The 27092-nt window shown below is 51.7% G+C and overlaps 1 protein-coding gene across 5 annotated transcripts in view; it reads left to right on the forward strand.

Moving 5' to 3' along the window:
- The window catches only part of NEURL1 (neuralized E3 ubiquitin protein ligase 1), a 63767-nt gene extending 37131 nt beyond the window's left edge, over nt 1–26636 (forward strand). For all 5 annotated transcript variants that reach the window (XM_077125928.1, XM_077125930.1, XM_077125927.1 and 2 more), the window contains 5 exons: nt 8687–8928; nt 9372–9693; nt 22049–22738; nt 25567–25713; nt 26258–26636. In XM_077125928.1, the coding sequence (XP_076982043.1) occupies nt 8827–8928; nt 9372–9693; nt 22049–22738; nt 25567–25713; nt 26258–26496 (1500 nt within the window). In that variant the 5' untranslated portion in view covers nt 8687–8826 and the 3' untranslated portion in view covers nt 26497–26636. The remainder of the gene's footprint in view (nt 1–8686; nt 8929–9371; nt 9694–22048; nt 22739–25566; nt 25714–26257) is intronic.
- Nucleotides 26637–27092: the final 456 nt, after the last annotated feature.

A 27092-nucleotide genomic window follows, 5' to 3' on the forward strand; every position in this document is an offset into this window, starting at 1 on the left:
TGGCTAAGACCTGCCCACACCCAAGGGGAGGGGATTGCACCAGGGCATCAATGCCAGGAGATGGGCGCTGTGGGGCACCTGGGACCGTATTAAAGGCCGCCTCCCACAGTCACCTACCTTGCAGGGTTTTAGGGAGGGTGAGATGAGTTAGGCATCTGGGGCAGCACCTGGCACACTAGAAAGAATCTGTTCTCATAGTCTTCCTTCTCCTTTTCTTTTCTCCTGCAGCCAACTGAGGAGCTATTGAAAGTTCTTGAGTAGGTCAGCAATGTAGTAAGGGATCTTGGTGTTGCACAGTGAAGCTGAAGCTATTCCCTTTAGTCTCCTCTTTCTCTAATCTCTCCACAAGACTAGGCAGGACACAGAGTGGATGCTCCCTGGACAATTGCCAGCTGATCAGTAGGTTGAAGAACTGAACGCTGGCAATTAATTCAACAACATTATTGAGGACCTGCTATTACTGTGCTCTGAGCTACGCACTGGGGAAATAGCAGGAAAAAGGACAGACCAGTCTCCGCCCTCAGGAGGCTCGCGGTCATTAGGGAGACAGACAGACACAAATAACCCTGCACATTTCCCACCCTGGAAGCTGAACACATGATCTGAGCAACACCAGTTGCTCAATTCTGACCCTGGGGACTGATTCTTTCTTGTGTGCCAGGCGCTGTCCCAGATGTCTTTTGACTATTACAGGATGGACATGACCTGTAAGATTCTGGAATCAGAGGGGACAGGGTGCATTGCATACAATACAATACCCTCCCTTCTTTCTGGGAGGGAGCTAGCTCTGAGAAAGACTGCTCTGTTAGGGGGTGTCCAGGTTGCCTGGAGGTCTACAGCAGGGTCCCCAAACTGGTCTGGGTGGAAAAAAAGAATTTTAAAAGTCACAATCTGAAGAATGAGGGAGAGAAAGCCAGGGACATAGATGGGTAGAGGGAGAAAAGGTTCCCAGCAGAGAAAATGGCTTGGGTCAAGGCCTAGAGGAAAAAGGAAGGTGAGAGAGGTGGGCCACTTCAAGGAACCCAGAGAAGCTCATTTCTGCCCAGTTATATAATTAGCTGTATCCCTCAAGTCCCTCTCTACCTTTCTACTGACTGGGAGTCAGGAGTCCTGTAGCCCTCTAACTGCTTCCCCAATTCTTTCCCCCGAGGTGTCCCTACTCAATTCATATAAATGAGTCCAAATCAGGGCCGCCCTGCCAATCTGGGATTAAGGCCCTTGGGGTTAGACAAATGAGAGAAGTCAGGCCCCCCCACTAGGCTGACTTAACCGGCTGATAATTTCCTATGGTGGTGGTGGTTGCTTTTATTAATATTAAGAAAAAAAATAAGAACTTGTGTTGTGATCAGTTGTTAAAATTTTCAAAATTCTTAGGCATCTATGAACTCACTGGGACCTCACAGCTGCCCATGAAACAGGTGGGACAGCTGTGACGACCCTGTTTAACAGAGAAGAAAACCAAGGTCCAGGGATACAAGCAAGTCTGTGGCATGGCCAGGGTTTGAACCCAGGGCCTCGTGCCTCCAGTACACATGCTCTTTGCCCCGCCCCACTGTCCAGCAAGTGAGAAATCCTCTCTCCCAGGAGATGCACACGAAGCCGCCAGAGTAGGATTCAGCTGGGCCTCGAAGGGTGGGTGGGATTTGAAGAGGCGCAGGTGGGGCAGGGAGAGAAGCTATGCAGGGCAGGGGGCGTGGCTTGAGCAAAAGTGTGGAGGTGGGAGGCACAGAGTGACGTCATAGGAGTAGTAATAAGCATGATAGCAACCACTTACAGAGCTTGACCTCCATGAGCTCATTCAGTCCCCCCAAGAGTCCCATGAACGAGGTATGGTGTGTACCTCATTTTACAGATGAGGAAAGTGAGGCTCTCAGAGGTCTAATAGTGATGGGGCCGGGATTCGAGCTCCAGGTGTTGTGCGCAGGTGCTGGGCTTGGAGACGGCAGGCCTGGCTTCACATCTGGGCTCTTTGCTCTGGCTGGGTGACCTTGGTGCCAACTTTGGTTCTGGGGGCCTTGAGGGCCTGGGGTTGATTGTTGTAATTTCCACTAGTGCCACTACTCCTGCCTCTCGTCTCTCTTGGGCAGTCTAGCTGAGCCCAGCCTGGGCATGGGGGCTCCACCAGGATGTTCTGGGGCAGATCTTGGTGGGGACAGTGCAGAGATCACTTTGGAGGCCTCTGGATGTCCAGGCATCTCCCCTGGGACCTCACCAAGTGGCAGGAATAGGATTTGGAGTTGGCTGAGAGTCACCCTGAGGGCTAGCCAGGCCTGTGTCTGGCAGCTCATAAATGCCCAGGAGGAACGGGGCTGGAGGAGGAGTTTCCATTGTGTCAGCAGCAGCCCTGCTTGAGGGGAGTACTCCCACTGTGGTTCCTGAGCAGCTTGTAAACTGTTATTAAGGGGGCCCCCTCCGTGGGAACTCTGCAGGGGGTCAAGTAGTTGAGGTCAGGGCTTCACCCAGGACCATTTACTACTAGCAAAGCAACTGTGCAACCCACAGGCACGCATCTGAGGCCCTTGGCTTGCTGCTCCTCCGAGTCTGGAATGCCCAGCACTTCGCCATACATCCTTTCCCCACCACGCCTGCCATATTATACCTGTGGGGAGACTGAGCTCTAGGAGTAGAAGCTGTGTAGTAGTGCGTCCTAGAAATCAAAGACCAGGGTTCATGTTCCAGCTCTGCCAGTTAATTGCTCTGTGACCTCAAGCAAGGTGCTAAACTTGTCTGTGTCACAACTAACTCATCCATAGAATGAGGACCTGACTTAGTTTCCTGGGCTGCTTAGGCAAATACCACAAAATGGTTTGGGTTAAACAATGGGAATTTATTTGCTCACAGTTTTGAGGCTGGGAAAAAATACAAATCAAGGCATCATTAAGGTGATTCTTTCTTCCCAAAGACTGGCTACCAGTGATCCTTGGCTCCTTAGTCACATAGCAAGGCACATGGCATCTGCTGGTCTCTCCCTTCTCTTCCATTTTCGTTGATTTCAGCTTCTTATTTCCTGAATTTCATTCTCTTAGGCCTCCAGTAATAGGATTAAGACTGTCCTGATTGAGGTGGGCCATGCCTTAACTGAAGTAGCCTCATTGAAATGTCCTACTTACAATGAGTTCGCATCCACAGGAATGGATTAGATTTAAGAACATGTTTTTCTGGGGTACATACAGCTCCACACTGCCACAGGACCCTGAGGAGTCATAGTCTAAGTGCCAAGAGGAGCCCTTTTGGTTGGTGTAGGGAAGGAGCTCACCCCAGCTGGCCCTTGGTATCCTTGGCATCAGAGCTATGCTCAGGACGCTCTTTATCCCCTCTCCTTCCTCCCCACTAATTTTAATGTGGCTGAGATGGAGGGGGAGACAGCAGAGGCAGGGCCTCCAGGGGTGGGGAAAGGGGTGATCGCGCTGGTCAGGGCCATGGTGATGGACATGTTGTAGCCATGAGCATGACCCCTCTGCAGGTGTGCAGGGCCCAGGCTGCGTGCTGTGTGTGGCAGCCCTGGTCCTGTCCCAAAGAGCAGCGCTGAGGCCTGAGTTAGACTCATGGGTGGGGGCAGAGCCAGGGATGCTTATATCTGAGGTGAGATGGATCAAATTGGGTGTGGGGCCCTCAAGGACTCCACTGGGGGCTGGGAGTATGACGTGGCCAGGAGGTTAGAGCCTGGCAGTTCCCCAGCCCTGGCTCCGCTATGTCCACCTCCACCCCTGACCCTGGGCAGTGCCTAGGACTGGGACCGCTCAACAGGAGGCGCCCAGAGACTGCTCGAGCACATCACTTTAAGCCTTCAACAGCCTTCCTCATCCTTCCACGTCTGTGAAATGGGGTGCTGCTGCCACCCCTGCATGGGAATTAGGGAGAGCACTTTGGTGGTTTCAAAGCATCAGTCACTCGTTGCTGGTGCCTGCAAAGACCTGAACCTGCCTTCTCCTGTCCATGCTGTGGTCTCTGCAGCCGTTGGGACAACTGTGGGTGCCAGGCCTGCCCCAAGGAGCTGTACTCAACCCCTCCTCTCTGCACTGACGCTTGCCAAGTGACCGATGCCCACTGTGTCACCTCTGGGGAGGCGACTCCAAACCCTCTCTGGCTTGCATCTCTAACACTCCAGCCCCACCATACTCCTGACCCCCGCCTCTGTGGCCTTGCATGGGCTTTGGGGGTCTCTTGTTAGATGGTCCACCCTAAACACTGACTGACTGGGGGTGATGGGGAGCTGTAGTGGTGGTCAGCCCTTCCTTTCCTCTGTCTTAAAGAGGACCTGGCTTTTTAGGCTTTTTTTTTTTTTTTTCAAATTAAGGTATAATTTATAACAATGAAATTCATCCTTTTTAAAGATGTACATTATGGTGAGTTTTGACAAATGTATAACTTGTGTAAACGTCACCTCGAGATATACAACATTTCCATCACCCTGAGAAGTTCTTCTCTCCCCTCAAAGCCCTGTCAACCCCGGATCTGTCTGTTCCTGTAGTTTTGCCTTTTCTAGAATGTCAAACAAATTGGATCACACAGTATGTAGTCTTTTGAGTTTGGCTTCATTGGCTTAGCCTAATGTTTTTGGGGTTCACCCACATTGTGCGTGTCTGTAGCTTGTTTGTCATTATTGCCTAGTAGTGTTCCACTGCTTGGGTGTGTCGTAGGTGCTGGTTGGAGGACTTTGGGTTGTTTGCAGTTTGGGTCTATATTATCAACAAAGCTGCTATGCATTTGCCTCCAGGTTATCACGTGGATTTATGTTGTCATTTCCCTTGAGTAAATACCCAGAAGTGCCAGGTCACCTGGTGGGTATTTACCTTTATAGGAAGCTGTCAGACCATTTTGCATCCCCCAGCAATGCGTGGGGCTCTGTTTTGGTGGCATACAGATGTGTATTGTGGGGTAGCATAGGGCCCCACATCCCCCAGGGTGCCACACAAGGTGACTTTAGGTGGCAGATGGATGGATATTTTTTGTTTACACTTTATAAATTAGGGCTATATTTTGATGTGCCTCTGAAAAAAAAAAATACCCAGCATACCAAACCCACGATTTCTGGATATTAATGCTTAATGGCTAATGCTGCAGGTGTCAGATTGCCTGAATTTGGCTTGAAGATCCCCTCCTGCTGCCTGTGACCTTGGGCGAATCACTTAATCTCTCCAAGGTCCAGATTTGTCCCTTTCTGCCTCATGAGTTTGCTGTGAGGATGAAATGGGACAGTGTAGGTAAAACTCGCAGTCCAGAGCCTGGCACTCATGAGAGTTTGATAGTTGGCAGCCACTGTTATGAGATGTGCTGTGTGGGGTGGGCATGTGTTTTGGGTGTGCTGTTTTGTCACTCCACATGACATGGACACATGCGTGTGCACTGAACGTGTGTAAATGTCTGATGTCTGGTCTAGGGCAGGGAAGAGTCCCTCTCCCTCCACATGCTCACAGGCATGTATGTGTGTGCCCTTAAGGTATCTTTGTGAAGCCATGTGTCTGGCTGCATGCTGTCCCCCCAGGAACCAGGGTCCCCCTCTCCCTCTTCTCCATCTACTCTGCTGTCAGCTAGGCCTGTGCTCCCCTGCTGTAGTCCCCGCCCCCCACCTGACACTGGACTGGCAGGGGGCCTGCGCCCTGGTCCTTCCCTGCCTAAGGTCGGGCAGAGGGACCTGGCCTGGGGAATGGCCCTCTCAGGACCTGGTGCTCTGGGCCCTGGGTATCTCCTCCACCATGTTTGCCCAGAGCCAGTGCTTCCTCGACCTTTACTTTGGGTCCAGGACCCCAACTAGGATAGGGTGGAAGAAGAGGATGGATTTTGGAGGCAATTGAAACCCTGCAGTTCATGGATTCTGGGTGGAGGCGGGGCGGGGGAGTACCCCAGAGGAGAAGCTCTGATCAACTGCTGGGATAGCAGGTTGTTCAAAACTGCTTCACTAAGGTATAGTTGGCATACATTAAACTGCGCATATTTAAAGTATGGTTTGATAAGTTTTGACATATGTATACACCCATGAGACCATCAGCACAATCAAGATGACGTACTTATCCATCCACCCCAAACACCGCCCTGTGCCCCTTTGCAGTCCACCTACCCCATCCCCAGGCAACCACCTCTGCTCTTCATCACTAGAGTTTAGTTTGTATTTTCTAGAATTTTATAAAAATGGGACACAATGGGAAGGAGAGGAAGAGTTTGAAGGAAACTAAGGCCTTGCAGTTGGTCCATGGATTATATATTCTCTCTTTTTGTTACTGACTTTTTTCATTCAGCATGATTATTTTGAAGTTCATCTGCTTTGTTGCACCTCTCAATATTTCATTCCTTTTTATTGCTGAGCAGTATTCCATTATATGGATATACCACAATTTGCTATCCATCTACCCAGGAAGTGTTTTTTTATCTCTTTAAGCTTTTATTTCTACCTATGGGTGGGTTCCTAATCAATGTGTAATGTTACTTTCACCAGCAGGTATATATATATTTTATCAGCGGGTATTTTTGAAATAAAGTCAAGCTGTGCCTGAGACCTGACCCCAGATGGGGCACCTATAGCCAGTGCCACCTCTGCCCTTTGTCCCCGCCGTTCCTTTCCCTGGAATGACATCCCCTCCTCTACACTGTCCACAGGCCACTCAGCTTCTTCCAGGCAGCCTTCCCAGACTGTCTCTGCTGAACAGTTCCAGCCTTCACAGCCCGACAGCTCTCCAGTGGCCCTAAGCATTGTCCTGTGGTGCCAGTCTTGCTTCCTTGGTGAGAGCAAGACTGGCTCTTCCTCCTGCCACCCCCACCTAGTGGGCCTGGCCTGCTAGAAGCTGCTCCAGAGTGGCCTGGAGGCTGCTGGCCCTGTCTGGCTGGCCCTGGGCTGTGGCGACTGGTGTCTGGGTCCCCCTGGGAAGGAGGAAGCAAGGATGCAAAGTGATATGAAGTGATTCTGACCCAGCCCGGACAGAGGTCTGGGCCTTCCAGGATGCCAGGATCCTCCCTACTGTCCTCTCTCCTCCCTCCTTCTCTCTGATCTCCTTCTGGGAAGGCCCTCCTCCCCCTTTAGGGAGTGCAAAGCCTCTGGGCAGGCCCAGCACTGACCTAGCTGTCTGCGTTTTTTAATTTCTGCCTCAGAGAAACCAATATTTGAAATGTCCCTGAAGGCTTCTGCCGTCTTGTGGCTTTCTGCTTACCTGCCCCCTCTTCCCTGCCCTCCATGTCCCTCCTCCCGCAAGGGGACAGGATGGACCCTGGACACAGATCCTGGGGAAAGAGTGAATGGCTTCCCGCCCAAGCCCCAGCGCCTGAGGCTGGGAATTAATTCTGCCAGCACTGCTGCTATGTCTTAGAGCCACAAGGTAGAGGCCACCCATTGTGCCAGGGACGGAAGTGGCTTCCCCAAGTCCACATAGCCAGTTAGTGACAGGCTCAGTCCACCTGACACCAAGGGCTCTTTCCTCTCCCTGCACGTCTCTTGTATGGGGACCACACGCATTTGTAAAGCACCTTCTCCGGAACCAAGGCCCATCCGTACAGCTGTAGAGCTGGTAGAACTGTCTGTACAGAAAGTGCCATACCTCCCTAGCTGGGTGTTCCTAAGGTGGATCTGTGTTTCCATGTAGGAAGCCTGGGTGAAGGGGTGCCCACCTGTGCCCAAGATGGCATAGGCAGTGCAGTGTAATACATGAAGTGAGCCTGGGGTGGAGGAGAGAGGCAGCCCCGAGGGAGGGAGGGGATGAGCCTGGCCCTGGAGCGGAGGCTGCAGAGGCTGAACCCACCCACCTTCCTGCTCTCCAGCTGTAGGGAGCCTTGCCAGCCCAGCTCCAATGCCTCCTCCTCTTCCAAGAAGCCCTCTTGAGAAGTGAGTGATGTGCCACTGTGTCCCTTTGGTGCTTATCAATGTCTTTTTGTGTAAGGTGACTTCTGTCTATGCATTATCTCCTTCCTGGACTGTTGGCTTCTTGTGAACAGGATCTATGTATGTTTCATGCCTGTATCTCTATTGCCTGGGAAAAGGCCTGGTATTCACAAATACGTAATGATCATTTGCTGAATGAAATACGTGGATAAATAAATGATGATGATAGTGAGTGACAGTGAATGGTGGTGAATTTGGTGGTAGTAAACGGTAATTTATTGTAATAGCAGATGGTAGAAGGTGGATTGTGTTGAATACTAGTGAGGAACAGTAGATGGCAGATGGTGGTAGGAGGTGATGGGTGAAGGATGATGCTAAATGATGGTGGGAGGTGATGGGTGAAGGTGGTGGGAGATGGTGGTTGTGGGAGGTGATGGGTGAAGGTGGTGGGAGATGGTGGTTGTGGGAGGTGATGGGTGAAGGTGGTGGGAGATGGTGGTTGTGGGAGGTGATGGGTGAAGGTGGTGGGAGATGGTGGTTGTGGGAGATGATGGGTGAAGGTGGTGGGAGATGGTGGTTGTGGGAGGTGATGGGTGAAGGTGGTGGGAGATGGTGGTTGTGGGCGGTGATGGGTGAAGGTGGTGGGAGATGATGTTGGATAATGAATGTGGTAGGTGATGAAATGGGAAATAGCAGTAGATGGTAGCAGAGGAAGAATGGTAGTAAAGGGGAACAGTGGTGTGGGTGGCAGTGAGAGTGGAAATAGTGGGCAGTGGGGAGAATTCAACTTATGTCCCAGCACCCTGCACTTCCCTAGGGCACCCTGATCCTGCTCTTGGCCCCATCAGGTCCTCTGACATCATGGTCTATTCTTTGCAGACTCCATCGGGGGCCCCTTCCCTGTCACCTCTCACCGATGCCATCACAAGCAGAAGCACTGCCCGCCGGTGCTGCCCAGCGGGGGTCTCCCGGCCACGCCGCTGCTCTTCCACCCACACACCAAGGGCTCCCAGATCCTCATGGACCTCAGCCACAAGGCCGTCAAGAGGCAGGCCAGCTTCTGCAATGCCATCACCTTCAGTAACCGCCCGGTCCTCGTCTATGAGCAAGTCAGGCTAAAGGTGGGGCCTCCCCACCCCACGTTCCATCACTGCCTCCCCCTGGACCTCTGAACTTCCTCCCTCAGGCTCTGCCCCTGTTGTCCTGAACACTATACTCCGCTTTCTCTTTCCTCCCTACCTCCACTTTTCTTCCCTCATCCCGCTCCCATATTCCTCTTCTCCTTTTTCAACCTTCCTTGGGTGACAGAGAGAGAATTGGGGCAGGGAGTGGCCTGGGGAGCAGTAGCTCTCGGCAGACTGGTGTGGAAGCTCCCTGGAGGAGAGAAGTGAGTCTGAATGGTGGGAGGGCCGGGCAGGGGTGACACCTCCTGGGGGCCTGTCTGAGGGTGGTCTGCAGAGGAGGGCAGGCTGCCTTCCCTGGGCCTGACTGGCCAAGTCCGGGGGGCAGGGAAAGGTGGGGGTGAGGCTGAGCTGGGCTGTCTGAGGCCACCCTCTGCACCCAGATCACCAAGAAGCAGTGCTGCTGGAGCGGGGCCCTGAGGCTGGGCTTCACGAGCAAGGACCCATCCCGCATCCACCCCGACTCACTGCCCAAGTACGCCTGCCCCGACCTGGTGTCCCAGAGCGGCTTCTGGGCCAAGGCGCTGCCCGAGGAGTTCGCTAACGAGGGCAACATCATCGCCTTCTGGGTGGACAAGAAGGGCCGTGTCTTCTACCGCATCAACGACTCCGCCGCCATGCTTTTCTTCAACGGGGTCCGCACGGCTGACCCACTCTGGGCCTTGGTGGACGTGTACGGCCTCACACGGGGCGTCCAGCTGCTTGGTGAGTGCCCGCTCCCCTGGGCCCTTTAGGCTCGGGGCACAGCCCTCGGCCTCCAGGCGCTGTGGTCTGGCCCTGCTCAATCCCATCAGGTGGGCTGGGGGTGGGGAACCCTCTCCCTCTGGCAGCAGCTCCAGAGCCTTTGTGTGAACCGCAGAGAGCGTCCTACCCGCTGCCCATGGCAGCGCAAGTGGGGCCTGGGTGAGATTTCTGCCCCCCCTTGCCCCTCAGTTGTGCCTTCAAGTGGGGCACAATCCTCACCATCCTAAGTGGCAGCCTTGCGGGCCCTGCCCCCACCCCCTTCCCCAGGAGGGAATTATAATCATGGCCATAATTCACAGAGCACGCACCAGGTTCCCGTTCCCATGGCAACCCTGGGAGACGGATCCCCTCATTGGGCTCGTAGAGACAGAGACTCAGGCTCGGGGAGGTTGAGCCCCTCTCCTCCGGAGACGCAGCAGGTGGGGGCAGAGCCAGCACCCAGCCCCAAGCCGGCTCAACTCCAAAGCCAGCTCTTAGCCCCCTGGGCTCTGTAGCTTCCCAGGAGGCTGTTCCAACCCATGCCCTAGTGCTTTTTCTCAGGGATGGGGGTCTTAGGTAGAGAGGGTGGGGAGGGGAGAGTAGAAGGCACTACTGAGGCAGGACTCCAGGTTGCTTTGGGCCCCCAGTGCTGAAAGGTACCACAAAAGCTCAGAGTGCCCAGGGTCGCACAGTGAGCTCGTGGCTGGGTTGGGACTGGAACCCAGGCACCCCGATTCCCAGTCCAAGATCCTTCCCCCCGTTGCTGCACTTGTGCACATGCAGGTGAGTGTGCGCTCTCACGCAGCCAGACTCCAGGCGCCAATCAGCCTCCTGGCAAACTAGCTCCATCACCAGGCAGGGCCTGCACAAGCCTCAGCTTCTGCGTCTGTAGAATGGGTGGGTGGGAAGAGCCCTGCAGGTCAAGAGGCTGTGAGTGGAGTACCAGCACAGTCCTGGGCGTGGGCCCGGAGGCGGGGGCTGCTTAGCCCATGCTCATTCCTCCAGCTCCCATCCCTGCCCCCTCTTCCTGCAGAGAAAGAATGCTATGGAGGTAGTTGAAAACTTTTTTTCCTTTGTGACTTTGGAGTCTGGAAACAGTGACATTCTTATTTTCAAAGGACCTTTATTGGGAGTTTAAAGACAGTGAAAGTAAAAACAAAGAAATAGTAATCATCAGGAACCTTTCTGATATATTGAGTCCCAAACATCTGAAGGATGATTTAATTAGCCAGTAGTTTGGTAACTGTTGGTTTTTGAACTCAATGAAGTATTTCTACCTTCACACTGATATGTTAAGAGCCCGAGCCTTGGGGCTGACTCAGGGGGGTCTGCTTTCCACCTCCCACCCCCCATGGCACTGCCCCAAGGCAGAAAGGGCAGATTAAGAGCTCAGGCTCCAGAGTTAGTGGGCCCAGGCCAGAGCTTAGCCTCACCCTGCACTAGCTGCTGGACCTCAGTTTCCTCATCTGTGCAATGGGGGTAATTGCCTCCCCAAAGAGAGGACTCGTGTCAGATGCCTGCCATCACCCCCACCCACCCTGGAGAGGGCAGTACCCTGAGGTTCAAGCAGATACCTTCTCTGCTCCGGTATCCTCAGGGCCTGGCCACTGCTCCCCAGGCCTCGGTCTTTTCATCCAGAAAAGCGGTTATGAGCAGAATGCTTTGCCCGGGGCTCAGCCACGTGGTGGGAGATGGGAGAACATCTCAGTCTTGTAGTCAGGAGGGGGCTGCTAGAGGTGAGATGACATTCTGGTTGTCCCTTAGGCCAGCCATGGCCTTCCCCATAGTCCCTAAGGATTCAGATTCCACTCAGCTTCGAGACCTAGCGTGAGAAACTGCTCCTGCCCGGGTCCCACCTGGAGGCACCTGCTCTTCTCTCTGTGCTGAGGCTGGACCAAGCCCGGCCCCCTCCACGTGGCTGACTCCCTCCCAGTCCAGCGCCCAAGGGCGGTGACTCCTTAGATAAAGGAAAGCACAGAGGGGCCGAGGTGGATCCAGCTCTACCGGGGCCAGCCCCGGAGTGAGGGAGACAAAGCAGACTCTGAAGGACAATCAGGGCAGAAGAGAGACGATTCAGGGTAGATGGATGAATGCTGGGGCCCGGGATCCCTCCCACCTGCTGAAGTGGTTTCCATCCAGTTATCTCACTTAACACCCTCAGCAGCCATCTCTGGATGGGTTGTTTTTCATCCCCATTTGGCAGGGAAGGGCTGGCTTGCCCAGGCAGGTTTGTGGCAGAACTGGGACTTGAATGAGTGTTGTGATACCCAAAACGCTGCCTAACCCATGGCCTTCCAGCAGGCTTAGGTGTAGAGTGAGGCAGGAGGTCAGAGGAAGCTGAGGTCAGCGAGGGAGGATGGAGTTCAGGAAGGCTTCTTGGAAGAAGTGGTGGGAATGAAGGGGAGCAGCCCAGGTAAGATGGTGCTTCAATTCTCAGGTGCTGAAGGAGGGTAATTTGAAGGCCCCCACCCTGGGGCCACAGCCCAAGGGGCCTGACCTGGCCTGGCCCTGTTCCCCATTTGACTATAAATGGCTTTTTTTTCACACAGTAATTTCAGTTGTATTTGGATTGCCCCGCAGGCCCCAGTTGATTCCCAACCCAAGTAAATCACCATAATCCCTTGGCATTTTCAAACATTGATTATGGTTCTTATATTCAATTAGCAGATTAAAATATCTCTTCATTTTGTTCTTTCTAAATGAAAATAAAATAAAATAAAATAAATCCATCCAAGATCTCTTCTGAGGAGGACTTGCAGCTCTGCCTCCCACATGCCATTCCCAAGCCCCTGCCCTCTGGGACCCGCCTGCGGCCCTATACAGTCTCCATATGGTCTCGGAGTCACTTTCCTCTCCTCTTCCTTTCTTCCCACTTTCCATCTCTCCTTTTTCTCTTTGCTGCCTTCTGCCTCACTACACCTGTCTCTTTGTCCCACTCTCCCCACCCGGCTGTCTCTTTCTCCCAGGTCTCTCTTCCTGGGCTCTTTGTCTGCTGAGGCTCCCCTGGCTCTTCTCCCTTGCCTTGCTTTCCCTCCCCAGCTACCGTTTCCAAGTTTCTCTCTCTCTTCTAAAGAAAGTGGCTCTCTGTCCTGGTGGCTCTGAGGATGGGCCATCTTTCTTGGGGTGACTGTCCCCCAGTGTCTGATCTTTAGGGATTTCCTGCCGGGTTTGCTCCCCAACCCCTCCTGTGTCTGTCTGAAACCTGTGGCCAAAGCCCTCCAAGCTCCTCCTGGCCTGTAACTGCCCCTGAGATCAGAGGCATCCTGGGAAAACTGGCACATAGTAGGTACACAAGTGAGGCTGTGAAATCATCTGGCATTTCCCCAGACAGGGTGGAGGCAGGGGCTGGTGTCCCTCCCGACCTGATCCCGCTAAAACATGTCCCTCAATCCCACCTCCCCTCCCACACTCACGACCAGGTCAGGGCCTCAGCAGGTCAGGTTAGGCCTCCAGGCTCCCCAAGGCTTTTTCCTAGCATGCTGGTGTTCTAGAGGTCAACAGATCATCATCTTCCCTCAGGCACCCTGGCCTAAGCCCGGGCCATCATTGCCAAGAACAGCAGTTTCCTACCTTCAGGAAGAAGGACCAGCCAGCAACTAAATAAACACAAGTTTTATGGGGTGATTAAAACTTGAAGAGATAAGCTCCCATCCCACTTGTCAAGGTCTCCTGCTCTCCTCTCAGAAATGTTGGCTCAGAAGAGCAGCCTTGGGTCCTGGCAGAAGGCTGGTGAGCCAAGACTCCACTTACAGGGCACTCCTGAGAAACATTCTCTGGTGGTTAGGCACTATGCAGAGATTGGGGGAGACCAAAGAATTGGAAACCCAGCCCCTCTCCTTAAGGAGTGTTTACAGTGGAGGACATACCATGTGCCGCTATGAGGTGCCCTAAATCTAATTCTGCAATGAATGGACTGAAGAGCAAAACTGAAGATATGGTTTGAGAGCAATCCAGGAGGACTTCCTGTAGGAGCTGAGTTTTAAGTCAGAAACCAAAGGTGGTGAAAGAATGGATTGGTTGGGGAGGAAATTTTAGGCCAGTCAGAAGGTATGCACCCAGGTGCAGAGGTGGTAATTAGCACTCAGTATACTGGGAAGGTGAAAGGAAGCAGGGCCTTGAGAAGATGGGTCAAAGGTCATGAATACCTTTTGAGTAGGGGATATGCACACATATCCCAGGGGATAGAGAGCCATAAAAGCAGAAAGTTTCCAGATGCTCTCTGCTGTCATGTTTTTCAATAAGAGGAACTATGGTTGGCAGTGGAGAAATAGGAGGCCCAGAAATGGGGAGGAGCCTGCTTAAATTCTCCCAGCTGGTCAGAAACCAGGCTCGGCCTGGAGTTCAGATCTTCCAGGCTGATCTGGGCATAAAGTCAGTGTGAGGAGGCCTGCAGGCACATCAGATGGTGGTGGCTGAGTCCATGAGATGTTGGGAGAGCATTAGGTGGAGGCTCCCGAGAGCCCATGACGTGCTGCTTCGCCCCTGCCAACCACGGTTCCCGGGTCTTGGTAAGAGGCCCTCCCTGGCCTCCTGAGTAGTAGACGTATGGAGACTCTTACAGCAGCTTTCTCAGGACTAGGCTGCTGCCAGGCCAGTTCTCTGGGGTGTGTGTTGGTGAGAAAGGGTAGGTCAGTCCAGCTGCCCTGAAGTGAGTGGCCCCGGCCCTTCCAGAGATAAGACCCCTGTGTCAGGGCCCCCATCCAGGGTGTGCCCCAGCTTAGCGGCATTGAGCGTGTGAGCCATCCCCGGCTGAGGACCACACTGCCATCTGGGGCCTCCACTTCCCAGGCCAAACCAATATTTACCCGCAGCTGCGGCTGCCAGGGGCTGAGAGGCAAATATTAGTTTAAGGAGCCTGAGCCAAGCTCTTAGGGTGGTGGAAAGAGTTGGGGATGCTGATCGTGATTTCTTCTTCTTTGACAATTTTTGTTTCTTCTTCATTAAAAAAAAAAATTCTTGCTATTCCTTCTGATTCAGAGGCTCTTCTAGGCACTGCGTTCCTGATCACTTCGAATTCTGCCAGTAATATCAGGGCTCAATATCAAACTGTCCCCTCTTCCAGGAAGCCTTCCTGACCTCCCTGTCCCTGAACTTCTTAGGCACATGTTCTGCATCATGTACTATTCTGCTCTTTATGAAGAAAGCCAAAATCCTCTTGGCATTTATTATAATTATGTCTAATCAGATATATATGTATCTTATGTATTTACCTCTGTAATTTATTGGGCACTTAACATCTGTCAGCCTATGTGCCAGGGCTTTCATGTACTTTATTTCATTTTATCTTTACCTCAACCCTAAAGAAGGTTATTATTGTAACCGTTTTCTAAGGTACAAGGAAATAGGCTCAGAGAGATCCAACAACTTTCCAAGATCACATAGCTGTTAGTGGGTGGAACTGGGATTTGAACTCAGGAGCCTGGGTTATGTTGCCTCCCAGCTTCTCTAGATATCAGTCCATCTGGTCTCCCTATTAAGTCTGGATAAACCCCCAGGGTAGGGACCCTGCACCGCCCCCCCCCCCCCAACCACCACATTTCCCAGAACAAAGTTAACCAGAGCTCAAGGCATCAGGCAGGGCTCAGCCTGTATGTGTTGAGTGATGGATGAAGCATGGAGAGACCACTGGGGCCCAGCAATGTTGGTTCGGGGAAGAGAGGCAGTGGGGCATTCAGGGTCGCTGATTCAGTGATGAGGGTGGGTCTGCCTGGCCTGTAGTTCCCTGACAGCTCCTGAGGGCTTTGTCTGGTTCTGTTGTTTGTGGTGCACTCTAATTTTCTAACAGAATGAATATAAAAAATCAAACCACATGAAATTACTGTTATTCGACTGTCTTTACAAAAATGGCAATTTTATATGGCTCCATTTAGTATCTCTTTGGCCCAAGAAACAGTTCTGGGGACTTCTGAAAGACCTGGGGACCCAGGGTGTAGTGTATATGTGTATAGGGGAGGGCCGGCCTTGCAGTACTGGGGACAAAGCCCTCCTTTCAGAAGCAGGAGACTTGCCTAAACCAAGACTTGAGTTGGCTAATCACTGGTGTGGCAAGTGTCTCAGCTTCTCTGTGCTCCAACCTCTTCCTCTGTTATTTGGGCATCACCATACCTGCCCTATTTATCTTACAGAGAGTTGCTGGGGCTTACAAACATATTCCAGTGTTTATACTATGGAAAAGGCTATTGTCTTAGGTTAAAAGGAATGTCTAATTTTAAAACCAACAAAAAGAGAGAAAAAAAACAAAACCCAAGCCAGTCCTCCCAACAGAAAGAGGGAGCCTTAAAACAAAGTCCCTGTATCAGGATAAAAATAAAACCATGCAATCTAAATTACTTCTTAGAACTAGATCTATGGTTCTCCAACTGGGTTCCACGGAACACTGGGGTTCCACAGATGCATCTTTGAGGCAGCTGAGAAGTGCAGAGGGAGAGTAGGTAAACGGCCCGGTGTCTACCTCCTAGACTTCAACAGAGCTTCAAATTCCACTGGACAAAAATTTCACCGTTTCAAAAACAACAAACAAACAAACACAGTTGAGAACCACCAAGCCAGGTGATACTGAGACTCTATAAGCATGAGATCCTCAGCTTGAAGATTTCTATAAATGTGAGAGTCTGTGACTCTGAGTGGTTCCAGGACATTCCACTCTTTATGACCCTCAGAGAGAGTGTTTGTTTCTCCTAGCTTTCCTGTGGTTGGGTTTATAGGGAGAGGTGGGCCTGGGTTTCAGGACTCTGTCCCAAGAAACCCCCCACCCATCCAGGCCATGCTTGCAGCCTGCCCCAGTTCTTTCCCCTGCCCCATGCCAAATGCAGGCTGACAGGAGGATGTTTATGGAGACAGTAAATGGGCTGGCAACATGTTCCAAACAGCGGCTGGCAGATACTGCCAGCAGGCCCGGCGGCTGCAGGCTGACCCGTGGCTAAAGATTAGCCTGGGCTCCGGATATGAGAATCTAAACAAACAAGACTCTCAGGCTGATGTCAGGCCCTGCTTCAAAGCAGTCCCTTGCCTGCCCCTGAGGCGCCCCTCTGCCAGTGCCCAGGCCCTGCCTTGGTTATCCTGGACTGGATGGCAATGGGTGGCAGGCCTGGACGGCCTTCTAGGTGAGAGCTGGCCCTCAGTGCCCTCCTCAGGCTGGCCTCTCTCCTCGGCTTCTGCTTTATCACCACCACTTCCTCTCCCTCCCTCTCTCCTCTCTGGCCTTGCTCAGACTGGTCTTCCTTTAGCCTCCAGGCATTTGCTAACACACGTCCCCCACCCCAAGTGCCCTCTTGCTTCTGTCAATCCAAACCATCCTGTTCTTTAGGGCCCTGGTCAAATCATCTTTCTTCTAAGACATCTTCCTTGACTCACTCTGATCAGGAATGGAACTTCCGTCTCTGCTGGAGATCTGGGGATATTGTCCTAAGGAAGAGAAGACTCAGAGTGAGGGAGTAGCTCTAGGACACATTATGGATCAATACAAGGAAAACTTCTCTAATAGTCACAGTTGTTCAAAGATAGGGGATGGGTAGCCTTTGAGGTGGTGACCTTCCAGTCCCTAGGGGCATTCTAGCTGAGCCTGAGTGAGAATTTGGCAGGGATAAGTGGGATAAGGTCTTGACTAACCTGCGATGCTAAAAATCTTGTAACTAGATCATATTCAAATAGTTTTGTGCTTCTAAGCCTTGACCCTCCCACTGGCTACTGGCTCCCCAATGCTGGGCACACAGCAGGCCAGTAAGTAGGTGACCTTCCAGGGAGATGCTTACCTGCCCTAAGTGCCACCTTGAGGGAAGGAAACACCTAACCCCGGGCTCCCTGTCCTTACAGGGCCTGGCTAATTCTGCCCTGGCCCAAGGTATTTGCAGAGCCACTTCCAGGCACCAGAAGAGGCAGGAGCTGAAGACTGACAAGTTCCTTCCTGAAAAAGGGGACCCGCGATGGAAGCCAGCTGAGCAGCTTCTCCTGCTGCCTTGTGCTGCCCCTCCCCCATCATAAACACCTCCCAAGTGGGTAGTCACGTGTCCCGGGCACAGATTACATAACTTGTTGCTTCCAAATGTAAGGCCACTCCACTGCTGGGGGTTACAGGTTGCTCATCGTTTTTCAGGCTGCACCCGGGGCTCATCCGCGACCTACGGTTGGTGCCTGGATGTTCTCCCACGGCTCTGAGGGCCTGGACCCTTCCCTGACCTCTGACTTGGGAATAGCTCAGTTAGCTGCGACCTTTGCTGTCCCTTCGGTGGAGGGTGCTCTGACCAGCTCGTCTAGCTCAAGTTTCATCTATTTCAGGACCCCGGCAAAGCTGGGTCCACTGATGGGATGGTTATTTTGAAGCTTACTGGCTGTCTGCAGCTGCTCCTGACCCCCAGCAGTGGAGGGGATGGGAGAGAAGACATACTTAGGCCAGGCACTGGCCCCAGGGATTCAATTTTTAGCAGTTTCTCATCATTGCCTGTACCTCCCCTCCCAACTGCAGCTTTACTTTAAGGCTATCAAGGTCGTTTTTCTTTTCTCACTTCCTTCCTCCTCTCTCCCCACCATTTCTCCTTTCTTTTTTACTTTCTACTCTGATCTCCACTTTTTACCTTTTTTTGATTAATAATTTCAGTCAATAAATATTTCCTGGGTGCCCATCATGACTGATGTAAAGGTCCTATCTTAAGGTTCAAAGAGTCAATTCCCTGAGTACAGGTGGACCTAAGTTTTGGTTGACAAGCTCAACCCTTGCACATACTAATTATCAAGGACTGCCCAGGTGCTAGGTGCTCCCCACTCTTGTCTCTGAAGCCTGTAATAACAGCGCAAGGCTGGGGGTGGGGTGGGGGGTGTCTAAGCCTGAGAGGAAAGCTGCTTGCCCAGTGGCCACACAGCTGGGGGGCTGGATTGGCGAGTTAAGCCCAGGTCTGTATCACCCAGAGCTCAGGCACTTTCTCCTGATCCACGAAGCTTCTGAACGGTAATAGCTGTGCTCGTGTAAATTCTGGTGATTATGCTGTGCCAGGAACTCTGCTAGGTGCCCTGTGTACTTTATTCCATTTCATCTCCACAGCATCCCTTCTGCGGGGAGTATTAGAGTACAACTTTTATATAAATCAGTAAAGAAGAGAGGCCCAGAGAGGTTAAGCTATGCCTCTAAAGTCCTAGGGACAGGAAATGGCAGAGCCAGAATTTGAATCCAGGCTGATGACTTCAAAGTCCTTCACTCAACTGTGCTCCTCTCCTGCCTGCCAGTGCATGGATTTTGGTTACTAAAGCAAGCTAAAATACTCTAAGGTTACATTATTAGAAGTAGCATGCACGTATCAAAGGCGTAGATAGCCACATGGTCTGCTGGGCTGGCCAGGGCACGTCTGGAGGACTAAGTCTGGTTCTCTTCACCGTCTAAGAGGTGGAGGGCATGTAGGGGGTCTGAGGATTCTGGGAGAAAAGTCGCCTTCAGTACGTGGCAGAGAGGCAGCCTCAGAAGTAGTGGGTGCAAAATACAGTAGACTTCAGGTGGAGAGAAGGAAACACTAGTTTAAAACAGATCAGCCCACAGCAGAACAGCTGCCTCCGAGGTAGTTAGCAGGCGACAGGGGCATGTTCAAACAGAAGACTCCTGATGGGGCAGAGACCAGGACAGCTCGCATCCAGCCTGGTTCAGTAATCTGTCCTGAGGGTCTGCCGGAGCCTGAGGGGGTGTGGGGGTGGGGTGTGGGGTGGGCAGGAGTGTGGGGCACGTATTTGTGAGAACCACCCTGACCGCTTTGTTCTGTGGGCCCCCATGAGTGTCTGGACAGGCATGCTCCCTTTTCCCTCCTCATCCTGTGTCTTCCCCCCACCCCCCAGTTGCTGCGCCCTGGTTCCAGGTCAGCCTACGAGTCCTTTCAGCTCCCTGCTGTTGTCTCTCCCGCCTGCCCCTCCCACACAGCCCCCCAGCCTCTCTGCACCATCGCTGTCACTGAGTCAATTCCCTGGAATAATCGCATTTTCCAGTTGGCTCCCTCCTCCCCGCCAAGCATGATGCTGGGAAACCCCAACCAGCCAGGTCCCCAGAGGCTTCTCCAGAGGGACAGGAGGCTTGGTGGGAGGCCCAGCTCCAACCGCACAGTTTCTGGAAGGAGTGGAGAGGGGGTGAGGCACAAAAGCAGGGAGGCTTTAGAGACGGTCCCAAATTCAGCTGAAGCTGAATTCTGGACTCTGCTGCCCCTGCCAGACTAGTTTTCCAAACTTCTTTGTCATACTCAAACCAGCCGCTCCCCCTTACCGAGTTCCTGGAGAGAAAGAAAAGGAGTAGATGGGGGTTAGGAGTGGGGGTGGGGGGCTGGGGAGCACGACACATTTTCCCTTGACAGGCTGAGAGAGAAGGAGCCATTGATCCAGAGTGTGGCTTAAGGTGGTTGCAGAAGGTATTCAATAAACAAGGAGCATCTGGAAGTTAAGACTGTGGCACTGGGAGCTGGAGAGACCTTACTTCAATTCTGGATCTGCCACCTGGTGGCCCTCACATACTATCTCTGAGCTTTATCTGTAAAATGGGACAGCTTCCATGGACTGCTTTAAGGATGAAATGTAGGGTAATACAAGACACATGGTGATTACTCATTATAAATTACAGCAGGACATAACACAGCTATTAAAAAATATGGTGTTGGAAACAGGGTTATTGGTAGGGGAAAGTGTTCAGGAAGTAATTAAGGGGGAAAAGGTAGTTATGAAAAAGAAAACCTGTATAACAAGATTCTTAGTCCATGGATGGGCTTTATGTGGTTCAGGAATGCCCTGAATTTATCCACAGAATTTGGTAAGAATGTGCATTTTTCTGGTGAAAAAGGTCAAAGTTATCTTTAGATTTTAAAAGAGATTTGTTACCCATTGTTCTAGTTTGCTAGCTGTCGGAATGCAATATACCAGAATCAGAATGGCTTTTAAAAGGGGGTATTTAATAAGATGCAAGTTAACAGTTTTTAACTTGGAAATGTCCCAGTTAAAGCAAGTCTATAGAAATGTCCAATCTAAAGCATCCAGGGAAGGATACCTTGATTCAAGAAGGCCAATGAAGTTCAGGGTTTCTCTCTCAAGTGGAAAGGCACATGGCAAACACAGTCAGGATTTTTCTCCTGGCTGGAAAGGCACATGGTGAAAACGGCATCATCTGCTAGCTTCTCCAGCTCTCCGGGAGGTGTTTTCCTTCTTTATCTCCAAAAGCCACTGGCTTGTGGACTCTGCTTTGTGGTTCTGCAGTGTTCTCTGTTGTGGCTTTCTCATGGCCCTGTCGTTCTCTCTGCTCTCTTTCAATCTCCAAAATGTTTTCTCTTTTATAGGATTCCAGTAAAGTAATCAAGACCCACCTGAAATGGGTGGAGACATGTCTCCACCTAATCCATTTTAACAATCACTTTTGATTGAGTCACATCTCCAGGAAGATGATCTAATTAAAGTTTCAAACATGTAGTGCTATATAGGGATTAGAAGAAATGGCTGCTTTACAAAATGGGATTAGGATTAAAACATGGCTTTTCTAGGGTACATACATCCTTTCAAACTGGCACACCCATAAAAGGTTAAAAATTATGGTTTTGTATACAAATTTTGTTATTTTTGTATACAAAATACAAATAACAAAATATTTTATTTTGGAAAAAAAAGTCTGGGTAGTCATATATGCAAATATTAACACTGCTTTTTTCAGGATAGTAGGTTTAAAGGGTTTTTTTTTTCTTTTTGCTGAGATTTATTTTCTACCAGTCTATATTATTTGTATGATTAAAAAGCTAAGTTACTTCCAAAAGTCTTGGATAAATTTACTTAACCTCTCTCAGCCTCAATGCCCTCACTGGTAATGATAACCTCAAAAGGGCATTGTTAAGATTAGGATTAGATAAATGAATTTACACAAAGAGTATGTGTGTTTCACTCAGGCCTCCCAGAGAGTTCGGATGTCATCAATCCAGTCATCCAATATTTTCTGAATGTTTACCAAGAGCTCGGCACTGCTCTAGATGCTAAACAGAGAGGACCCCAGTGGTTAAAAAAATAAAACAATAAATTATAAAAGTAATGCATACAGGTACAAAGAAAGCACCCATAAACTCACCATTTAGAAGCAATTATGTTTTAAATTTTGGTGTGTTTCCTTTGCTTAGTTCACACCTTTGTATCTTGCCTTTTCCCATTAATGTTATAAGCATTTTCTATACTATTAAAAATCCGGCATCTTAATGGAGCATACTTTTAGAAACAGTAAAAGACAGAACGCAGGGTACTGGCTATCCCCACCTCCCCGCAAGTAGCCCGCCATGGTCGTCGGGTCTGACTGTCGCTCTGTCTCTCTCTCCTCGGTCGCCGGCTCCCCACTGCTCCCGGACCGCAGACAGCGAGCTGGTGCTCCCGGACTGCCTGCGGCCGCGCTCCTTCACCGCGCTACGGCGGTCGTCGCTGCGGCGCGAGGCGGACGAGGCGCGCCTCTCGGTGAGCCTGTGCGACCTCAACGTGCCGGGCGCCGACGGCGACGAGGCTGCGCCGGCCGCGGGCTGCCCCATCCCGCAGAACTCGCTCAACTCGCAGCACAGCCGCGCGTTGCCCCCGCAGCTCGACGGCGACCTGCGCTTCCACGCGCTGCGCACCGGGGCGCACGTCCGGATCCTGGACGAGCAGACGGTGGCCCGCCTGGAGCACGGGCGCGACGAGCGCGCGCTCGTCTTCACCAGCCGGCCCGTCCGCGTGGCCGAGACCATCTTCGTCAAGGTCACACGCTCGGCCGGCGCGCGGCCCGGCGCGCTCTCCTTCGGCGTCACCACGTGCGACCCCGGCACGCTGCGGCCCGCCGACCTGCCCTTCAGCCCCGAGGCCCTGGTGGACCGCAAGGAGTTTTGGGCCGTGTGTCGCGTGCCCGGGCCCCTGCATAGCGGCGACATCCTGGGCCTGGTGGTCAACGCCGACGGCGAGCTGCACCTCAGCCACAACGGCGCCGCCGCGGGCATGCAGCTGTGCGTGGACGTCTCGCAGCCGCTCTGGATGCTCTTCAGCCTGCACGGGGCCATCACGCAGATCCGCCTCCTCGGTGAGTGTCCCCGGGCGGGTGCCAGGGCCCCGCCGCGCGAGGCTGGCGCCTCACCTGTCCCCCTCAAGGCCCGACAGCGTTCCTTTCCTGAGGGGCCTGTCCGGATAAGGGAAAAGGAGGGCGGGATGTTAATAGATGCTTTTTGACACTGGGTGGGACAAGGGGACTTCTAGCCCCAGAGCGAGCAGGTAGTCACGCGTTCCGCACCCTGGCCTGATAACCCTAGCTGGGCTGTCTGCTTTCGAGTCCTCTGGGGAATCTGTTAAAATTCCTGGATCCCACTTCCAGAGATTCCCATTCGGTAAATTAGGGTAGGGTCCTGGGCACCTACGTTAAAAATTTTTTAAACCAGTTTGCTTAGCCTGGTTTGGAGATCTCTGGGCTTCACAGCCGCCAGCCTGGGCCTCGGCAGCGGAGAATTTTTGAACGCTTTTCTTGTGTGTGTGTGTGTGTGTGTGTGTGTGTGTGTGTGTGTGTGTGTCTGAAAGCGGTGCAGGGAGGGAGGGGGCGAGGAGGATGAGTTACTCTATAAAATTGGCATACTGTGTGTAGCCACACACAAGTAACAAATGCATGTGTATTTGTGTATGTTGAAGATGTTGGTGATCATGCGAGAGAATGAGAATTTGTGAAACAAGGTAAAATCAATGATACTCTACTCTGGAAAGAGGAGACCAAATGACAATGGAGTGAAAATACATAAAGGAATGAAAAGAAATGAGGCAGGGATGCTAAAAAATGATGATTAAGGGAAGCTAAATCAAGGAGGAATGAAAAAAATCAGGCTGGGTGAAAAGAAGTCAAGAAAGAAAGAAGGTAACTCAGGCTGGGGTGAAAATTCAGTATGGAATAAAAAGAAATTGGGCGGGGGTACAAAAAAAATCACTGAGATAAAAAAGATATCTGGCTGCAGTCACCGGGAGACTGTGCTCCATGGAGGAAGGGAATCACCTAAGGGTCAGGTACTCTCTTGCCTCAGCACAATCTAATAATAGTTAAGTAGCTTTCCAGTGAGGCTTCTGTTGCCATTCCAGGATATTTCTGCAGCCTAAAGAGGCTTAACAGACTGGAGCAAAGGGGAAGCTTAGAAAACAAAAACGAAAACAAAAACAAAAATGAGGACTTAACTATCCCAAGAGGTAAAAGGCCAAGGTAACTGTTAAAGAATAACCATCCAGCATTAAAAAATGTGTAAAATAGTGCTCCTGAGCTGGAAAATTGACATCTCAGTGAGCAAATGGTATTAGGGGCTCTTGACTGACTCCAAAGGAAAAGCAAACCAGTGACAATGTATGAGGGGCAATTATTCCCCTATGGGGGAATGCTTTGCTTTGGGGAAGGCCTAAGTAAACTCCGAATGGAGGTTCTTTCCTTAATTTACACCTATCACAAAAACAACAGCCTGTTTTTAATGGTGAAGCACTGAAAACATTCTTATTCAAGTCAGGAATATGATAAGGATGCCTCACAGACATTGTTTTGAAAATGTTATCCAATGCAGCAAGGCAAGAAAAGTAGATAGGAGGCAGGAATTTCTGAAAAGAACAGATGATAATCAACTTGAAGAATATTAACACTAATGAGTTTGAAAATACTTTTTATGCCCACTTACAAACTGGAGGGCTACTTCCTGCTCCGGTCTTACTATATTGGCAGTCTCCAAACTAGCCCCTTGCCTACAATCCCTCCTCCACTCCTCCCCATTCCAGAGGAGTGTCTGCTGTCCCCTAGCCTAGCACAGTCCATCACACCCTAGCCTTCCCCTCCAATTTGAGCCGACCGTCACCATAGATCACCCACCTTCTCCTCTGAGTTTGCACTTCTGAAATGTCCTTCACCATCTTGCAAACTTATTATGGTCCTATATCCTATCCTTTCTTCCTTTCAAATACTAATGTATTTGAAAATTCTTAGGACTAGTAAAACTCTTTTTTTTTTTTTTTTTAGTAAAATTGTTAAATGAACTAGAATTAGTAACTATTAAAAAATCTCATTGAGCATCTGTTTATGTGCAGGGCATTATGTTAGGTCATGTGGGCGAGATACAGGTTAATAAGATTTCCTGCTTTGAAGCAGCTTGGGGTTTAACTGGGGAAAGAAACAAAGCTAGACTTCTGAGCAAAGGATAAACAACACTCCAGACTTTCTAATTGTTTAATTCTGGGTATATGGGGTGGCTGGTCAGTGATAGAGTAATGTATTTTGGGGGAAGTTAGGGATGCTGGGAGGATGGGCTTTTCAGCCCCAGGACGTTCCCTGGGCACTTGAGTCTTTGAGGGCAAGGCCTCTTGTCAGTCTTGTTCTCAGCTTTAGGTACACGGTGCCAGGTACTGGTAGACCCTCAGTAAGGATTTATTGAAAGAAGGAAAGAGTAAGGAAGACGAGGAAGTGAGGGAAGGAAGAAAGGATAGGATATAGGACCATAATAAGTGTGCAAGATGGTGAAGGACATTTCAGAAGTGCCAACTCAGAGGAGAAGGTGGGTGATCTATGGTGATGGTCGGCTCAAATTGGAGGGAAGGCTAGGGTGTGATGGACTGTGCTAGGCTAGGGGACAGCAGACACTCCTCTGGAATGGGGAGGAGTGGAGGCGGGATTGTAGGCAAGGGGCTAGTTTGGAGACTGCCAATATAGTAAGACCGGAGCAGGAAGTAGCCCTCCAGTTTGTAAGTGGGCATAGAAAGTGGGGATGGGCAGGGGCTTGGAGACAACCTATGAAATCCTGCCTTGAGCTGGGCTGTGCCACCTTTCTCTGTCCTGGGAACCTGCTGTGAGGGGAGTAGGACTCCAAGTGCCTAATGTGTCCCTCCCTCCCTGTCCTTTCACAGGCTCCACCATCCTGGCAGAACGGGGCATCCCATCACTGCCCTGCTCCCCCGCCTCGACGCCAACCTCGCCCAGTGCCCTGGGCAGCCACCTCTCCGACCCCCTGCTCAGCACATGCAGCTCTGGACCTCTGGGTAGCTCTGCTGGCGGTGAGTACGCTGGCCTCGCCCAGTTCCAGGTGATGGTGTTAGACCTTCCATCCCAAGACCCCATGGCTGAGGCAGGGCTGCAGCCTCTGTATCAGGGCCAGGACTGCCGAGGAACCAGAGATGGGCTCAGTGAGTACTTGCTGGGTGGTGGTTTCCAGGGTGAACCCATTCTGTCCTCTCAGCAGGGCAGCCTTTTCCAAGGGGCTTTCTCATCACACACGGAGTGCCCAAGGGTAGCTCAGGAGGGGTCTGCCTTAGAGTATTTTGGGCTCCCTTTCTTCCTCTGTCCTTCACTCCACTTTTTCCCTCCCACTGCCTCAGGACCACTCTTGCCCCCCGGGCTGGGGATGAGTGGGCCAGAAGCGGGGCTGCCCAGAGTAGTCAGTGCCTCCTGTTCTCTCGCTTGCCCAAGAGGTTGGGTGGTTGGGGTAAACAGGGAGATTCTGATAAATGCAGATGGGCTAGGAGGACAGGAGGCTTTTCCTGTGAACTTAGGCCTGGGCCGGGCCAGGCCTTCCCCTGACTGGTGCCTCCTCTCCCCCAGGTACGGCCCCCAACTCACCAGTGAGCCTGCCTGAGTCGCCCCTGACCCCAGGCCCGGGCCAGTGGAGTGATGAGTGCACCATATGCTATGAGCATATGGTAGACACGGTCATCTACACGTGTGGCCACATGTGCCTCTGCTACGCCTGCGGCCTGCGCCTCAAGAAGGCTCTGCACGCCTGCTGCCCCATCTGCCGCCGCCCCATCAAGGACATCATCAAGACCTACCGCAGCTCTTAGCCATTGCAGTGCCCTGCCCGCCAAGCCCACCTCCTCAGACTTCCACCCAACTCCAGCCAAGGGGCAAGCCAACATGGCCCATTTCTTCTTCCTCAATTTGGAAACTTTTCTCCCTTCTCCATTAAACATGGGAAACTGAAGCCCCTGGTAGTTTGAGGGGACAGGAGGGTGTCAGACAGGGAGACAGGGGGCAGAAGCAAATTGCTTCGCAGAGAGGAAGGGAAGGGTGCTGAGTCTGCCATCTCCCCATCTTTTCCTTCTTGGTTCTCAGCTGTTCCCCTCATGCTGAGGGGCTAACTTGGGGTCTCAGTCTGTCCTAGTCCTTTCCCATCTCGGGCAGATTTCCAGGTGATCTCTGTAGCCCATTAGCACCTTTCTGAGACGTAGAAAACTTCGAGTGTGGCTTGATTAGTGGAGTATGGGCTGAATTTCAGCTTCCTTTTCCTCCCTTGGCCAAGTGTCCTCAAGCAGTGCACAGCCTGCTCAACGACAGCCCTGAGCAGGCCGCACCTGAGCTGCTCTTGCTTTCTCACCTATGTCTGCCCCCTTCCTCCCTGCCCTACCCCTTGGGCCTGGCTACTGGGAGTGGTAGGGCA

Source organism: Tamandua tetradactyla, chromosome 13 (genome assembly GCF_023851605.1).
Source record: "Tamandua tetradactyla isolate mTamTet1 chromosome 13, mTamTet1.pri, whole genome shotgun sequence".
Taxonomy (NCBI): Eukaryota; Metazoa; Chordata; class Mammalia; order Pilosa; family Myrmecophagidae; genus Tamandua; species Tamandua tetradactyla.